The sequence below is a fragment of the Molothrus aeneus genome, chromosome 24 (assembly GCF_037042795.1).
Source record: "Molothrus aeneus isolate 106 chromosome 24, BPBGC_Maene_1.0, whole genome shotgun sequence".
Taxonomy (NCBI): domain Eukaryota; kingdom Metazoa; phylum Chordata; class Aves; order Passeriformes; family Icteridae; genus Molothrus; species Molothrus aeneus.
In genome coordinates this window covers 6,814,859-6,828,258 of record NC_089669.1, presented here as the reverse complement: position 1 = coordinate 6,828,258, position 13,400 = coordinate 6,814,859, and the positions used below count along the sequence as shown (strand labels likewise).

Sequence of the window (13,400 nt, the reverse complement as noted above, 5' to 3'; positions counted from 1 at the left end):
GCCACCGCCTCCTTTCCGGCCGTCGCAAAAGAGGCGTAAAAGCAGCGCCGCCCGGTGCGGGGAGCGGAGGTAGTGCTGGGGGTACTCTGGTGGCGGCAGCGGGGTCTGCGCGGGGCCCCGGCCGGGCGGGGGCTGAGGGCGCATGGGGGAGCGGGGAGGGCCCCGAGGTGGGGCCGGGCCGGGGTCCGGGGGGAGCCGGGGCGGCGCCGTGGGCGGGGGCGAAGCGCCGGCTGGGCCGGGGGTGCCCTGGGCCCCTCCCCGGCCGGGTGTGTGCCAGGCCCGGGCGAGTCCCGAGGCAGCCGGGTCGGGCGTTTGTTTTGGAGAATGAGATGCTCCTAGGCTGTTTTTCCCCGGCTCGTTCCCTCAGGATGAGGGAAAAGCCCCGTTTAATGCACTGGGAGTCATTTTTCTGGTCATCCAGGGCAACGCCCACAGGGACCTCCGCGGTGACTAATTCTGGTCTCCTGGCCATTGTAGAGGTGCAGCTCGGCTTCCTCCCGAGCTTATCGAACACAGCGAAGGCCCTGCCACTTTCTCTTCTCCTCCCTCTGACGGGGTTGCCTGAGGTGGCTTTTCACTGCTGGAATTTGCCTTGCTGAGGGAGTGGAGAGTGGAGCTCAGATCACTTGTTCTTAGGCCAGTGATGACCTTTGATTTGCTCAGTTTTCTCTACCCGTGCAGTGCAGATGGCTTTAGAGCTCTCTGTCTTCTTCCTTTCTCGGCTTTATTTGCTGGCCTTCAACCGGGTTTTCTTTTTTTTCTTTTTTTTTTTTTCCCCATGGTTGTCTCCTACAGATAAACAGCAAACTCTTATTTTGAGTCTCCTTTCTGTGCTGCTTCTCTACTTCTTGTGGAGTTACATGTCCCTGGTCATCTGCTTCCAAGGGAGATGGAACATTGTGAGGGTTCTTGTTTGTGCTGAAAAAGTTGCTCCTGACCCTGTATTTTCTTTTCACAGCTGCTTCATGCTGTCTCTGGCCAGCTAAAGCTCTCCAGCTCCTGCATAATTTCTTGCATCTCTTGAAAGTTGAACAGACAATGAGCTGGGTTAAATTTAGAGAAGAAAAAAGCTATAGCAAAACTGAAATAAGGAACAGAAATCTGAAAAAAAATGTGCATAACTGTTTTTAAGTGGTTGTCCAGCATCACTGTGGAGACAAAGCTGCTCCAAACCAATTTAACTTAAGACTTTTCAGTCTTAGTGTAGTTTTTGGTGCTGTCAGTTGATAACCTGAATGGTGTCACCTGCTCTCCTGGGAGAGGTGTGAGGGGTCTGGCTGTGCCCCCAGTCTGTAACACAACTCACTGCTGGGGTTGGGAGTTTCTTCTGCTGCTGGAATTACAGCTGGTGGCTGCAGAGTTTTACTGCTGCATTTGGAGCACTTGTTTCTTGTCGTTCTGTCAGCAATTCTCCAAATAACTTTCAAAGGAGTAGTCCTATGAAATCATCTTGCTTTGCTGATGGCAATTGAAATGCTCTTTAGGGCAGCAACTGGGAACTTTTGATGTCCTAAAATCTCATTTGTGTGCTCAGGCGTGTCTTGCCCCTCTGTGTTGCAGGATCTTATGGTTCTCCAGCCCAGCTGCTGCCTGCCCAAGACAATTCCTCGGCCACCCAACCCATGAGTGGGCACCGGAGCCTCAAGAGGCGATGTGGGGAGTTGCATCTGGAGGGCCCCGCGGGCTGCGGCCACGGCCCCAGCGCTGCCTGCGTGCTCAGCAAGCTGGTGCAGCTGCCCACGCCGCCCCTGTCCAAGCACCAGCTCAAACGGTTAGAGGAGCACAAGTACCAGAGTGCCGGACGCTCCCTGCTTGAGCCCCTCATGCAGGGCTACTGGGAATGGTTAGTTGGAAGAGTTCCAGCCTGGATTGCCCCCAACCTGATCACCATCATCGGACTGTTAATAAATATATTTACAACTCTGCTATTAGTATGTTACTGCCCAACAGCTACAGAACAGGTGAGTTATGGACTCCTGGCACTCTTTCGTTTTGGTTGCTGTCACTGGTTTTGGATGGGTTGTCGCTTTGGGGAGAGCTGGTTCTTGCTGTTCAGCCCACAGTCCTTGTCACCTGTTCTCTGTAAATGTTTGTGCCTCTCTGTGATGCTGGCATGCAGAGAGAGCATGTGTGGATGCTGGAGTGAGCCAGCAGTTCCTGGGGCCAACGCACCCATATGGAGCAGGATCTGACACCGAAGCAGCCATGAGGGGCCTGCTGCACAAAGCTCAGCCCTGCCAGGAGTTGGAGCAGTGGCTCTGCAGCTGCCTGGCCTGCGTGGCAGGAGGAGTTGGTACCTGTTTACTTTCTGTGACCAGAGCAGGGCAACTCCCCCTCAGCTCAGGGATCAGAGTTGCCACATGAGCTGGGTGGGTTGGACATGCTGGGGCTGCACCAGAGCCAAGGCACTGAGCTCTAGAGTAGTGCCACTTAAGATATCAAAGCTGGTGTGACCAAACCCAGCTTAGTGAGCCACAGGGACGCCTTCCTGGGCCCCACAGGTTCTGTGTCCTGGCAGCTCAGTCAGGACTTTGGCACAGCGTGGTGGAGATGTGTTCCTGAGCTGTGGCTGTGCTGTGAGAAGGCCAGATAAAAGTCAGTAGTTTTATTCTTTGTTCTGAATGCTCTAAAAGCGCCTCACTTGCCCTGAGCAGAACTGTTTTCACCTGATTTCAGGGATACAAAAGTCTTTTTGAGGCATTTCAACTTCCCTCTATCACCACTTACCTCATAAGGCACTTGAATAATCATTTTTGTGCACTGGAAGAGTTTTCACTTGAATGTTGAATCTTAAAAGCTGCTTTTATGTGTGTGCACTGAGAAAGGGAGTTATTTGGTGTAGAAATGTGTTACATACCACATGGCTGGGAATGTCTCAAGAGTTCCAGCTTTTAAAACATCTGAACTCCTTCCTAACCAAGTCTCCCAGCTGAGGTTGGGAATCCAGCAGGGCACAGTTTGTTCCCCACCAGTCTCCATAATCTCATGTAGTAATCAGCACTGCATCCCTGCTCCACGTATGACATGGGAAAGGGATGTTTGCCTCTCCTAGAAATCTGTTGAAATAGATTGTTTCACAATAATCTGTGGAATTTGGCAGGTGTAAAATAAACAGTGACTATTCAGTTTGAGCAGGGAATACTTGGAGCAGCTCCTTCCTTTTCCAGGCTGTGGCATTGTGGTGTGTGTTGGTTTAACTTGTGTTTACTTCTGAGCAGGGTTACGTGGGGGCTCAGACTCTGAAATCTGGTCTGATAGAGAGACTTCAGCTCTCAGGAACCCAGAGCTGGTTTGGGTCACTAAACGAGAGCAGAACTTAGAATTTGGAGAAGAGTTGTATCTTGGTTGGTAACTAAACTTCTGAAGTGCCCAGGAAGCTGCACTCAAAGCATCAGAAATTCAGTGTTAGCTGAAGGCTGCTGTATGAAAGCACTGTTTGGTGTTTAACAGTTTGAGAAGTACTTTGTGTGAGGTGAATGAGATTTTTTTTTTCCTCACTTGAACTGAAAAATAACTTAGTGCTGAGGCAGCTTTGGCCTGATTTGATTTGCCACATGGCACAGCATGACCAGGGAGGTGCTTTTTAAGTGTCAAGGAGCTGTGTGGGGAAGAAAATGGGGCTCTGAAACTCCAGGAGCAGAATTTCTCCTCCTCCCCCCAAACCACTATTGATTTCTGATGTAAATTTTCTCCTCCTTGTAGCTCAGCCTTAGTTCTGCTTTTTTTTCAAGAGTGACTCCTCCCTTCCTGTTGCTGAAAGGTGCAGCCAGGGCAGTTGGCTGTCACTCAGGGCCTCGTGCAACCAGAGAGTAAAGGAGATGCAAATACTTCCTGCTTAGCTGGGAGGACCCAGCTAGAAAAGTGCTGACTGATGGAATGGTACCTGAGTTAAAAAAAAAAAAAAAGGAAAAATTACCTGGATAAGGAAAGAGCTGTGAAATCTTACTTGGATATAAATAGGTCTAACTGGAAACACCTACACTGCTCATGAAAGGAGCTTTTAAGAAAGGAGAGCCAGCAGACTTATTTTTAAGTTTATAGAGAAACCTTCAGGGTGATGCTATTTAACTTAAATGTGGCAGATAAAATCTGTATGTGAGGGATAAAAATGAGAGGGAGTTGTGTGGCATCAGAACCTTGGCTAAATGTGGTGCTCTGCTCTTGGGTGACACATTTCCCCTTTCTCACCTTGTGCTGTCTGTACAGACAGTACTGAAAGCACATCACAGCAGCAGCTTTTGGGGCAGAACGAACTGTTTTGGTAAATGGCAGGAGCAATGCAAATTGCTCCTAGAAGGAAATACATTTAAGTTGATGTGCTACAAATTAGTCATGGCTGTGTTGGCCAAAACCAGCTGGACTTCAGGGCTTTATGAGAGGCAGGTCAGCTTGATTAAGCTGTATTTGGTTTTTCTTGGTGTGGTCTGTAAAATAAAGGTGCTTGTAAATGCTCACTTCTGTGGAGTGTGTCAAATGTGAAGATTACAAAATAGCCAATAATATCTGATTTATGGATGTGTAAATGGAGATGGAGTAATGGCAACTCCCTGGCTTTTGTGTTCTTAATGGTTTATGCTTCAGAAAGCATAAAAAAGCCTGGATTGTAATCTTTGCTCCAGCAGGGCTTTGGCATTGTTTGTGTTTCTGTCAGAGTAGAAATCGTTTTCATGGGTGTGACCATTAAAGTTCTTAAATGTAGATTTGGCAAAGCTGCTGGTGCCTCGTACTGGAGGGGACGCTTGGTGGTGGAGGGGCTGTGCTGCAGAGCTCCAGAAATGTACTTGGACTCAAAGTCTGGGCACGGGTAGTGACACAGCTCTCAAATGGTGCTGGACTGGTGAAGATGAACACTGTTGAAGTGTTTGTGACAAAGTTGGGGGCTGAAAGTTCCCAAGTTTCTGAAATCACAATGACAACTTGCATATATTTAACGAGAACTTTGTTACGCACCGCTTTGCAAATGTAGTATTACAATTTTTCCAGCTGTACAGTGCAACTTCCTACTTCAGAGCAGGGGCTGTAGCTATTAATCTGTCACTGGTTTATTTACATTCCACATGTAACAACCATTCTGTCTGTCCTTGCAAGGACCAGATGCTGAAAGGTCCCTGGGTGAGGAGGACATATGTGCAAAGGGAAAACTGTTTTGTCAGGCTGTGGGACAGCTGCAGGCTTTCTCTTTCTTAAAGAGAATTTTATCTATTTTAAACCTTATTGTGATTGCCTTTCTCTCTTAGGCACCTCCCTGGGCATACATTGCTTGTGCTTGTGGCCTTTTCATCTACCAGTCCCTGGATGCTATAGATGGAAAACAAGCAAGAAGGACAAACAGCAGCACTCCGTTAGGAGAGCTTTTTGATCATGGCTGTGATTCATTGTCCACAGGTATTGTTGTCATTTTTAATTGAAGTAGGAGGATTAAATTGCTCTGTTTCAGGGATCAAATCTGCAATACAATAAAAAAAGCTTCTTTACTGAAGAAAGGACAACTGATAGTGTTGAATGTATCAATTTCAACCAAGAAAGTCACCTTTCTTTCCATAGAACAGTGCTCTGGATCAGCTGAATGTCTTCTCTTGTATTACATTGAAAACAAAACTAAGCATGTGACTAATTCAACCTGAGCCAGCACTTCTATATGATGCTTTAGCAGAGTCTTGGTTCTAAGGTATTTTCTGTAAGAAATTGTCATAACACTCTGGCTATATTATTTCATATTGACTTGATACAGAGTGATACCAAGACAGGTCTAAGCCTAAGCAGTGGGACTCTACAAGTCAGAGTTTAGGATTTGAATCATCTAGGTAATTTCCTGGGTAGGTGGAGTTCATTGAGCCAGTCTGAAGTTTAACCCCATTGCAAAAAACTTGTAAAATCATAGAATATCTTGAGTTGGAAGGATCCCACAAGATGGAGTCCAACTCTTGATTGGATGTTTTGGGTTCCTTAAATTCTAAAGGTCTTGGGCTTTAAATTTTATGAATTCTTTATCAGAGTTGTATATGGAAAGGGTGGAGGGGAAAGCTTAGATATGTTACTCATCCTGAATGTATCCAGACCTTTGATTTTCTTAATGCCATCAGAGAAATTCAGAAGACAGGGAAAAATGTCTGGCAAACGCAGGAGAAAACCCCAAAACTTGTTGCAGGCTGCAGCTGCAGAAATTACTCAAGTCCCTTAATGACATTAGGCATCACAGGGAATAAAAATGTAGGAGACTTAGAAACCCTTAATATTGATGACTTCTAATAGCTGATATGGATTGAAATCTGTGTTGTGCAGCCTGTATATTTTTAAGCAGAAGCGTTAATCTCTTATGCCTGTGAAATAGCCATGCCAGGATAACCTTCCCACTGTCCCTCCTCTGGGCCCTGTTGTTAGCTTTGCTTCTGGTGAGGATGCTTACACACATCCACCCTTTTCACTCTGTGACTGATTTTCTCCTGCAGTCTTTGTGGTTTTGGGAACTTGTATTGCTGTGCAGCTGGGCACCAACCCTGACTGGATGTTCTTTTGTTGTTTTGCTGGGACGTTCATGTTTTACTGCGCGCACTGGCAGACGTACGTCTCGGGGACGCTGCGCTTTGGCATGTAAGTACCTGGCTGAGAGAAAGGGAAAGGCACCCTGTTCTCCTGAATTGCACCTTGTGTGGCCATAGTGCAACTTCTCAGAGCAGTAGCAAATTGTTTTTATCCACAGTGACACCCTTAGAGCTTTTGGCAGGTGTTGGATCTGTAATTAATAGTGAACGTCCCTTAGCTTGTGTTTGGAGTGGTAGAAATATAATTTTGGCCTGTTAGTTAATTAGAGCTTTTGTTGTGATGTAAAGCTAAATAAGTAATGGAAAGTACCTGCTGTTTTATCCTAAGACTGGAATGCTTTGGTCAGATGGCGGCAGTCTGGCTTTAGCATTCATTAAACTCTGTCTTGATACTGCTTGATTGTGATGTGCAGTTATTCGTTAATATTAACCATAACCCTTAAAATATGCTGTAGTAATTGCCCTTGTGCCTCCAATTTAGAGTTCAGAATCCCTTTTAGTTAGTGCAGATCATGGTTCTGTCAATAAATGGAACCAAAATTGCAATACCAAGAAGGTCAGGAGCAGAAATCCTGTTTCCTGCTGGATGAGGCTGGGTGGGAGGTGCAACACAAGGGCTTGGTGAGCTGTGGGATTCTCTAACCTTAATAAGGAAATAGATGTATTCTGTGTTGAGAATTTATTCTGTGTTCATGTTCACAGAGTAAACAAACACATTTCAAATAAATGTACTGGAGAAATTTTTTTTTTTGCATCTGGAAACTGAAGTTTGCCCTTAGTTTGTGGGATTTTGAAACAATTCTAGAACAACTACATACAGATGTCTACTAGACTGTTATTTATGGTCTATAATTGCTAGTCTATAGGCTAAAACAGTATAAATGTGAATCTCTTGTATATGACAGCTTTTATTGGCAGGATACTGTTTCAATAATGCGGATGCTCTTGAGAAACTTAAGTGTTTCTGCTCAAAAATTTAAGATGTTGGATCAGTTTTAAATATGTATTAGAGGAAGAAAAGAAGAATATCTAGGCTTCTGTTCCAACTCTGGCTACACTAAAGCATATTGACTGAAATGATCCCATTCTGGTACTTAAATCTTTAAAATAAGACATGTGGCTCAAATACTTTCCTGTTTTAGGAGTCTCACTTGCGTGCTGTACCAGAAGTCTGAATGCTTTTAGCTTCCTTCAAACTTTACAGGGCCCTGATAATCAAAGATTTCTGGATATTGATCAAAGAACACAAAAGCCTGACCTTGACATCTGCTTGACTTTACAGATGGAAGTATCAGCCTCCCCAAACTGCTGCTGTGCTGCAGAGAAGTGTTTGGGTCAATGCTGGTGTTGACTGGGACATTACTTTGTGAGGAGTCTGTATTTTGGAGGCATTTTTCAGCAAATTTCATTTTTCTGCCTGGCCTTATAATAATATAAGAATATGGTGACCATTAATATGTAGTTAATTCATATAAGGCAATAAGCACCTAAATGTGTGTATCATTAATTTAGATAACACAGCACTGTGTAGTAAACATATTTGTTCCTTCTTTTGCCCTCTGTAACAAGGTTAATAGACTGTCATAAGCTGATGTTCATTTTAATGCCTAAACCATGAGACTATTTATCCAGTTAACAGATTCTCACTGACACTTTTTTATGAAGCTTTCATTTCACTAATCTAAAACTGAAAAATGGTATTTTATCAACTCTTTCAGATTCACTGCAGTACACACACTTAGGTATCCTTAATCCTGAATAAGTGGGCTCAGAGACAGCTGTTGAAAGGAGCCAAAAAGATCCTTGTGCACAGGAGCTTTTTCCTGTCTGTATCTCATGTTGTGACTCTCAGAGAGAGGGTGTGGTAGTGATGTTTTAGGGAATGTGACAGTGTTTTTGACTTGCCTGAATTCCGAAGCAGCAGGAAAGAGTAGACAGCTGGTTATCACTTACTCTATTTGTGGTATGTCCAAGAAATTGTATTTCAGTGCAGAGAGAGCTCGATAATGAAATGTCTTGGAGAAGAGCAGAGGGTGCTAAAGGGAGAGATTGTATTTCCCTCCTTCCACAAAGGCCTAAACTGTTGGGTTATAGAATCAGCCTGTCTTGCTGGAAAAGTCCATCTTAAAAAAAAAAACAGGGAAATTAGTGTGTCAGACAAAGTGTGTGCTCGTGGAACAGTGTGTGGTTTGTGTATGGGGAAGGGACTGCAGCTCCAGGAGCAGCTGAGGGAGCTGGGAAAGGGGCTGAGCCTGGAGAAAAGGAGGCTCAGGGGGGACCTTCTGGTTCTGCACAACTCCTGACAGGAGGGGGCAGCCTGGACAGGGTCAGGCTCTGCTCCCTGGGATCAAAGGACAGGACGAGAGGAAATGGCCTCAAGCTGCACCAGGGAAGGGTCAGGTTGGACATCAGGAGGAATTTCTTCCTAGGGAGGGGTGGTCAGGCATTGGAAGGGGCTGCCCAGGGAGGTCTGCAGTCCCCATCCCTGCCCAAGGAACAACTGGATGTGGTGCTCAGGGCTGGTGACAAGGTGGGGATCAGTCAGGCTGGGCTTGATGATCCTGGAGGGCTTTTCCAACCTTAACAATTCCATGATTCTCTTTGGTGTCACTGTGCCAACCTTGGCAAGTCCCTGAAGCTGAGCAGAGCCTGTCAGATTGCAGGGCAAGATCAGTTCCCCTAAGGGAGGAGGAAATGGGATCCATTCTGTGAGGTTCCTACAGATTCTGCAGGTGGAGAAGGAAAACTTTGTTCAGTTGGGCCCAATTACTGAATCCATCAGCTGTGTAGGTTCTTTGTCTTCTGCCTGACAGCTGTGGGGGATGTCCCTGTGCTACTCCAGGATTTAGAATAATCAGTTGAGTCAATAAAGTTCTATGATCTGTCTCCATCTTCAATTGATCACATAATTCCATTAATTATGATCCTGGCAACCACCACTCTTCAAAAAGCAATTGGTGTTGATTGAACAGCTCAAATAGCTAGAGGTCAGTATTGCTTAAAAATTCCCCAGCAGGAAGCAGGAAGTGTCTCAAGGCAAGTAGGGCAGGCTCCAGGAAAGTCACTGTAATAATATCAGCAGTGCAAAGGCAGCAGGGAGCAGCAGGGATAGAGTTAAATGCAGAAGTTTTAAGTAAAACACCTGATCTGGGAATGATCTTATGGAAAAACAGGAATACTCAGCACATTTGAAAAAGAGAAAGGGGATTTTGAATGGCAGAGAGACTTAGTATTGAAGCAGCCCAAATAATGACTTTGTTCTCCTGACCTGGTTTCCAGCCCAGGAACTGGTTTGTCTGGTTGTGGATTTGCTGTGCTGCAGCAGAGGATGAGCTGAGTCATGTATTGGGGCAGCTGTGCCATCACTGGGGCTCCTCTGCTTTGGAAACAGAGAATTTTTTCCTGCATATCCCAAAAATCAAACTGCCAAGCTGCAATGGACTTCCGTGTGTCCTTGTGGAAGCAGATGAGAGGTGCTTCAGGAACATGCTGCAGAAAACAGATCATTACGGAGTACAAATCCTGAAAGGATTTTTCCGATGTTATCTGGAGCCCAGGTGTGATCACCTGGTTCTTCCCTAATCCAGGGTTTTCTCACTTGGATTCAGTAGTGGTCCTGGTCCCTGCAGGAAGTGCAGGAGGAGAAGCAAGTGTGTGCAGGCTCAGGATGTTCCAGCTGCTCAAGGTCAGAGCACAGCCTGACTGCAGGGGCTGTCCCACATGCAGGGGCTATCTGTCCCTGTCAGAGCTGGATTCTGAAGCACAGCTCAGAATCACAGAACCATGGAATTGGTTTGAATGGGAAGGGACATTAAAGCTCATCCATTTCCACCCCCTGCCATGGGCTGGGACACCTTCCACTAGCCCAGGTTGCTCTAAGCCCTGTCCAACCTGGCCTTGGACACTTCCAGGCATGGGGCAGCCGCAGCTTCTCTGGGCAACCTGTGCCAGGGCCTCACCACCCTCACAGGGAAGAATTTCTTCTCAATATGCCATCCAACCCTGCCCTTTGGCAGTGGGAAGCCATTCCCCCTTGTCCAACCTGGATATACTCTTGAGAGACATGAGACACAAACTGCTCAGATAAAGTCCTGGTGCATTTGTTCATGATGGAAGTGCTGGAGGTGCTGAATCATATTGAAAAAACCCAGTGGGCACTGAACACTCAAGGGTCCATCCAGAGACATGAGGGCTGTACCATGGTCTCCAGCATTTCTTCTACAAGTTACTGCATTTTCTGGTTTATTACAACCTTTTTTAATGAAAATACCATAAGTTGTGATGGTAGGAATTATAGCTGTGTATATATGTGGGTAAATATAGACGCAATGAGATGGAAATTAGTTTCCAAGGAGGCTTCACAAAGGAATATCATAAATATGAGAGGAAGAATCAGTTTTTACCACCTTTCATATAACTGAAAAGTTAAACATGGTTACACTGCTGTTTGAATAATAATCCCCAGAGAAAGCAAAATAATTCAGGCTGCTGAACAAAACAGCCTTTCTTGATGAGAGTTGGAGAATTTGGGGAAACATTCTGATTCAGTGACTCTGGAGCAGCCGTCCAGGCCCAAGAGCCTGTGGGATAATGGGTTGGTTCACCTGAGTCCTATCACCACTGCTGCCACTAAGGTCCAAAGGAGAGGTGAGGAAATGGGGGGTTTCAGAAAGCTAAGCCAACTTCCTCTTCAGCCTCAGCAGAGGAGGAGTTGATGTTCTATCTTGCATAGACAACACACACCAAACACTGACATACAGGGATGGAAGCCTTCCAAGTCAGACTTTAGTACATTGAGTTCTTGCTCCTGGGAACAGCCTCAGCATCTCCACTCTGAGATAAGGCAATCATTCCTATGATTGTATAGCTTAAAACTTTCCAACACTTCTTGGAGAACTTTTATACCCAGGTTATTTACAGAGGAGAGTCTGAGGCTAAGTAGAGCCTCTGTTGATGTCAGGGGATGTTGGGTTCTCTGTACTTGCAAGCAGGATGTGTTGAAGTGTCTTTGTGGTGGGTGTGAAGTTTGGTGTTGGTAACCTGCACCTCCTGCTCCCTCAGTCGCACTGGCAGCGTCACAGAAACTTGTGCAGCTGGTGAGGGCTCACAGAAAAGTTGGGGGGTGGTTTCCACATCCTCCTCCTCTTCCTCCCACAAGTCCTTCAACAGCATTTTCAGCCACAATCCCATTGGTCATGTGTGGACATGCTGCTCCTGATTGTTCTGATAAATCGTTGGAGTTCTCACTAGTCTGTGAAATAATGAACTGCAACATAACAAGCATATGGCTATTGCCTACCCATGCAACTCCTGTGTACCTCTGTGAGCAGCAGAAGGAAAAAATTACATACTGGATGTGTATAATAACAAGGAAGGGGGCTTATTTTAAATTATTTTCCCTTAATTTTTAATATTATTTTTCCCTTAACATGAATTTCCTGGTGCTGGAAATAATTCTAATTCATGTTCTCATTTTTTCTGTACAGTTTGCTTTATTCATGCTGTTGTATTTCATGGCATCCAAGTGAAACTGCTGGATTGCAATGAGTTAGGATAAAACTCTAATAACTTTATAACGAAGTGTTTGCACTTCTGGCATGTGACTCTCAGCCTTTCTTTCTCTTGTGTTCTGATGTTGAACATTCTTTTCTTGCTGCTGTGGTTCCCCTAAGAAAACAGTCCTTTGTCTCCTGTTCAGATTCCCAGTTCATTGCTCAGCCTTAGTAATCCCACTTGCACACTCAGTAGATATGGACAAGACAGATGGAGGAATCATCATTTTCCAGACCAGAGCATTAACTGGTAGTTGGATCCCTGTAAGTTTTCCAGCCCCATAACTTCTGTTTTCTGTTGAGGCAGGAGTGTTTTTCTTGTCTGCTGTGATTTGGGACTTTTTCATGGAGTTTTGTGTGTTGGGAGAAGAAGAGGAGGATGATTCATAAACCTCCACCGTAGTTTTACACAGCCTTAACAAGCTGTATTAGATCAGCTGTGTTGCTAGAGATTGACTTGATTTCAGGGCCATCTCCAGTGTAAGTGTCTGTTTCCTGTTGTCATTGGCTCATTTTCTCAGGGCATTTCTCCATTTGAATTCAGTTTGGGTTCCCTGTTAGCACAGAAGGGACTGACTGCAGCTGTCTCTGAGCCCTGAGCCAGTGGTGGCTCTTGAATTGTCTAATGATTTGTTTAGTCAAACAGAGCATTTTAAGAATTGCCCATGGAATACACTCAATAAATTAGCACTGACAAGGGAATATTCTGGATGCAGCACTAATCCCCTGTGTGTTAATTGGCTCCAGACTCAGGAGCCTGACAGGGGTCCCAGCAGAGCAGGCCCAGGGATTGTCAGTGCCAGTATCTCCGTGGAGTGAAGCACATGCCAAGGTCAATGCCCCTTCTTAAACTTGCCACATGATGTTTTAAAGATGGATCCATGTCTGAATTACAAATATCACCTAAAATAACATAGGAAAAAAGGAATAGAAACTGCAGCTGTTGTGAAGCACCAAAGTAGCTGTGGGGTTTGGGCATGGGGCTTTCCCTTCCTGTATTCCCTAAAATACCAACTATTACCTCTCCTAGCTATTTACTGTGTTATGTACTGTGATAATTAAACTGAAAATGCTTATCAGGCTGAACTTCAGTGGCCTCTCTCCTCAGTCCTGGTGTCTGCATATCATCACTGCACCTGAGCCCTGCGGTGGGGCCACAATGACCTTTCTGTGCTGCCCATTTGAAATCTCTTGGCATGGTGGGTGTCTGTTCCAGCACACTCTGATAAGCACAGCCATAAACAGGAGCTGTGTTCTGGCTGACCCTGCTGCTGCTGCTGAGTTATTTTCTTTTTAAACTAGATGG

At 45.4% G+C, this 13,400-nt stretch overlaps 1 protein-coding gene across 3 annotated transcripts in view; it reads left to right on the top strand.

The window, feature by feature from the left end:
- The first annotated feature begins 14 nt into the window (after positions 1-14).
- The window catches only part of CEPT1 (choline/ethanolamine phosphotransferase 1), a 33,898-nt gene continuing 20,512 nt past the window's right edge, over positions 15-13,400 (top strand). For 2 of the 3 annotated variants that reach the window (XM_066565404.1, XM_066565405.1), the window contains exons 1-4: positions 15-69; positions 1,561-1,961; positions 5,238-5,385; positions 6,450-6,591. In XM_066565404.1, coding sequence (XP_066421501.1) covers positions 1,623-1,961; positions 5,238-5,385; positions 6,450-6,591 — 629 coding nt within the window. In that variant the 5' untranslated portion in view covers positions 15-69; positions 1,561-1,622. Of the gene's footprint in view, positions 70-1,560; positions 1,962-5,237; positions 5,386-6,449; positions 6,592-13,400 lie in introns of those variants that run through there. The other variant, XM_066565403.1, reaches the window with a different exon arrangement.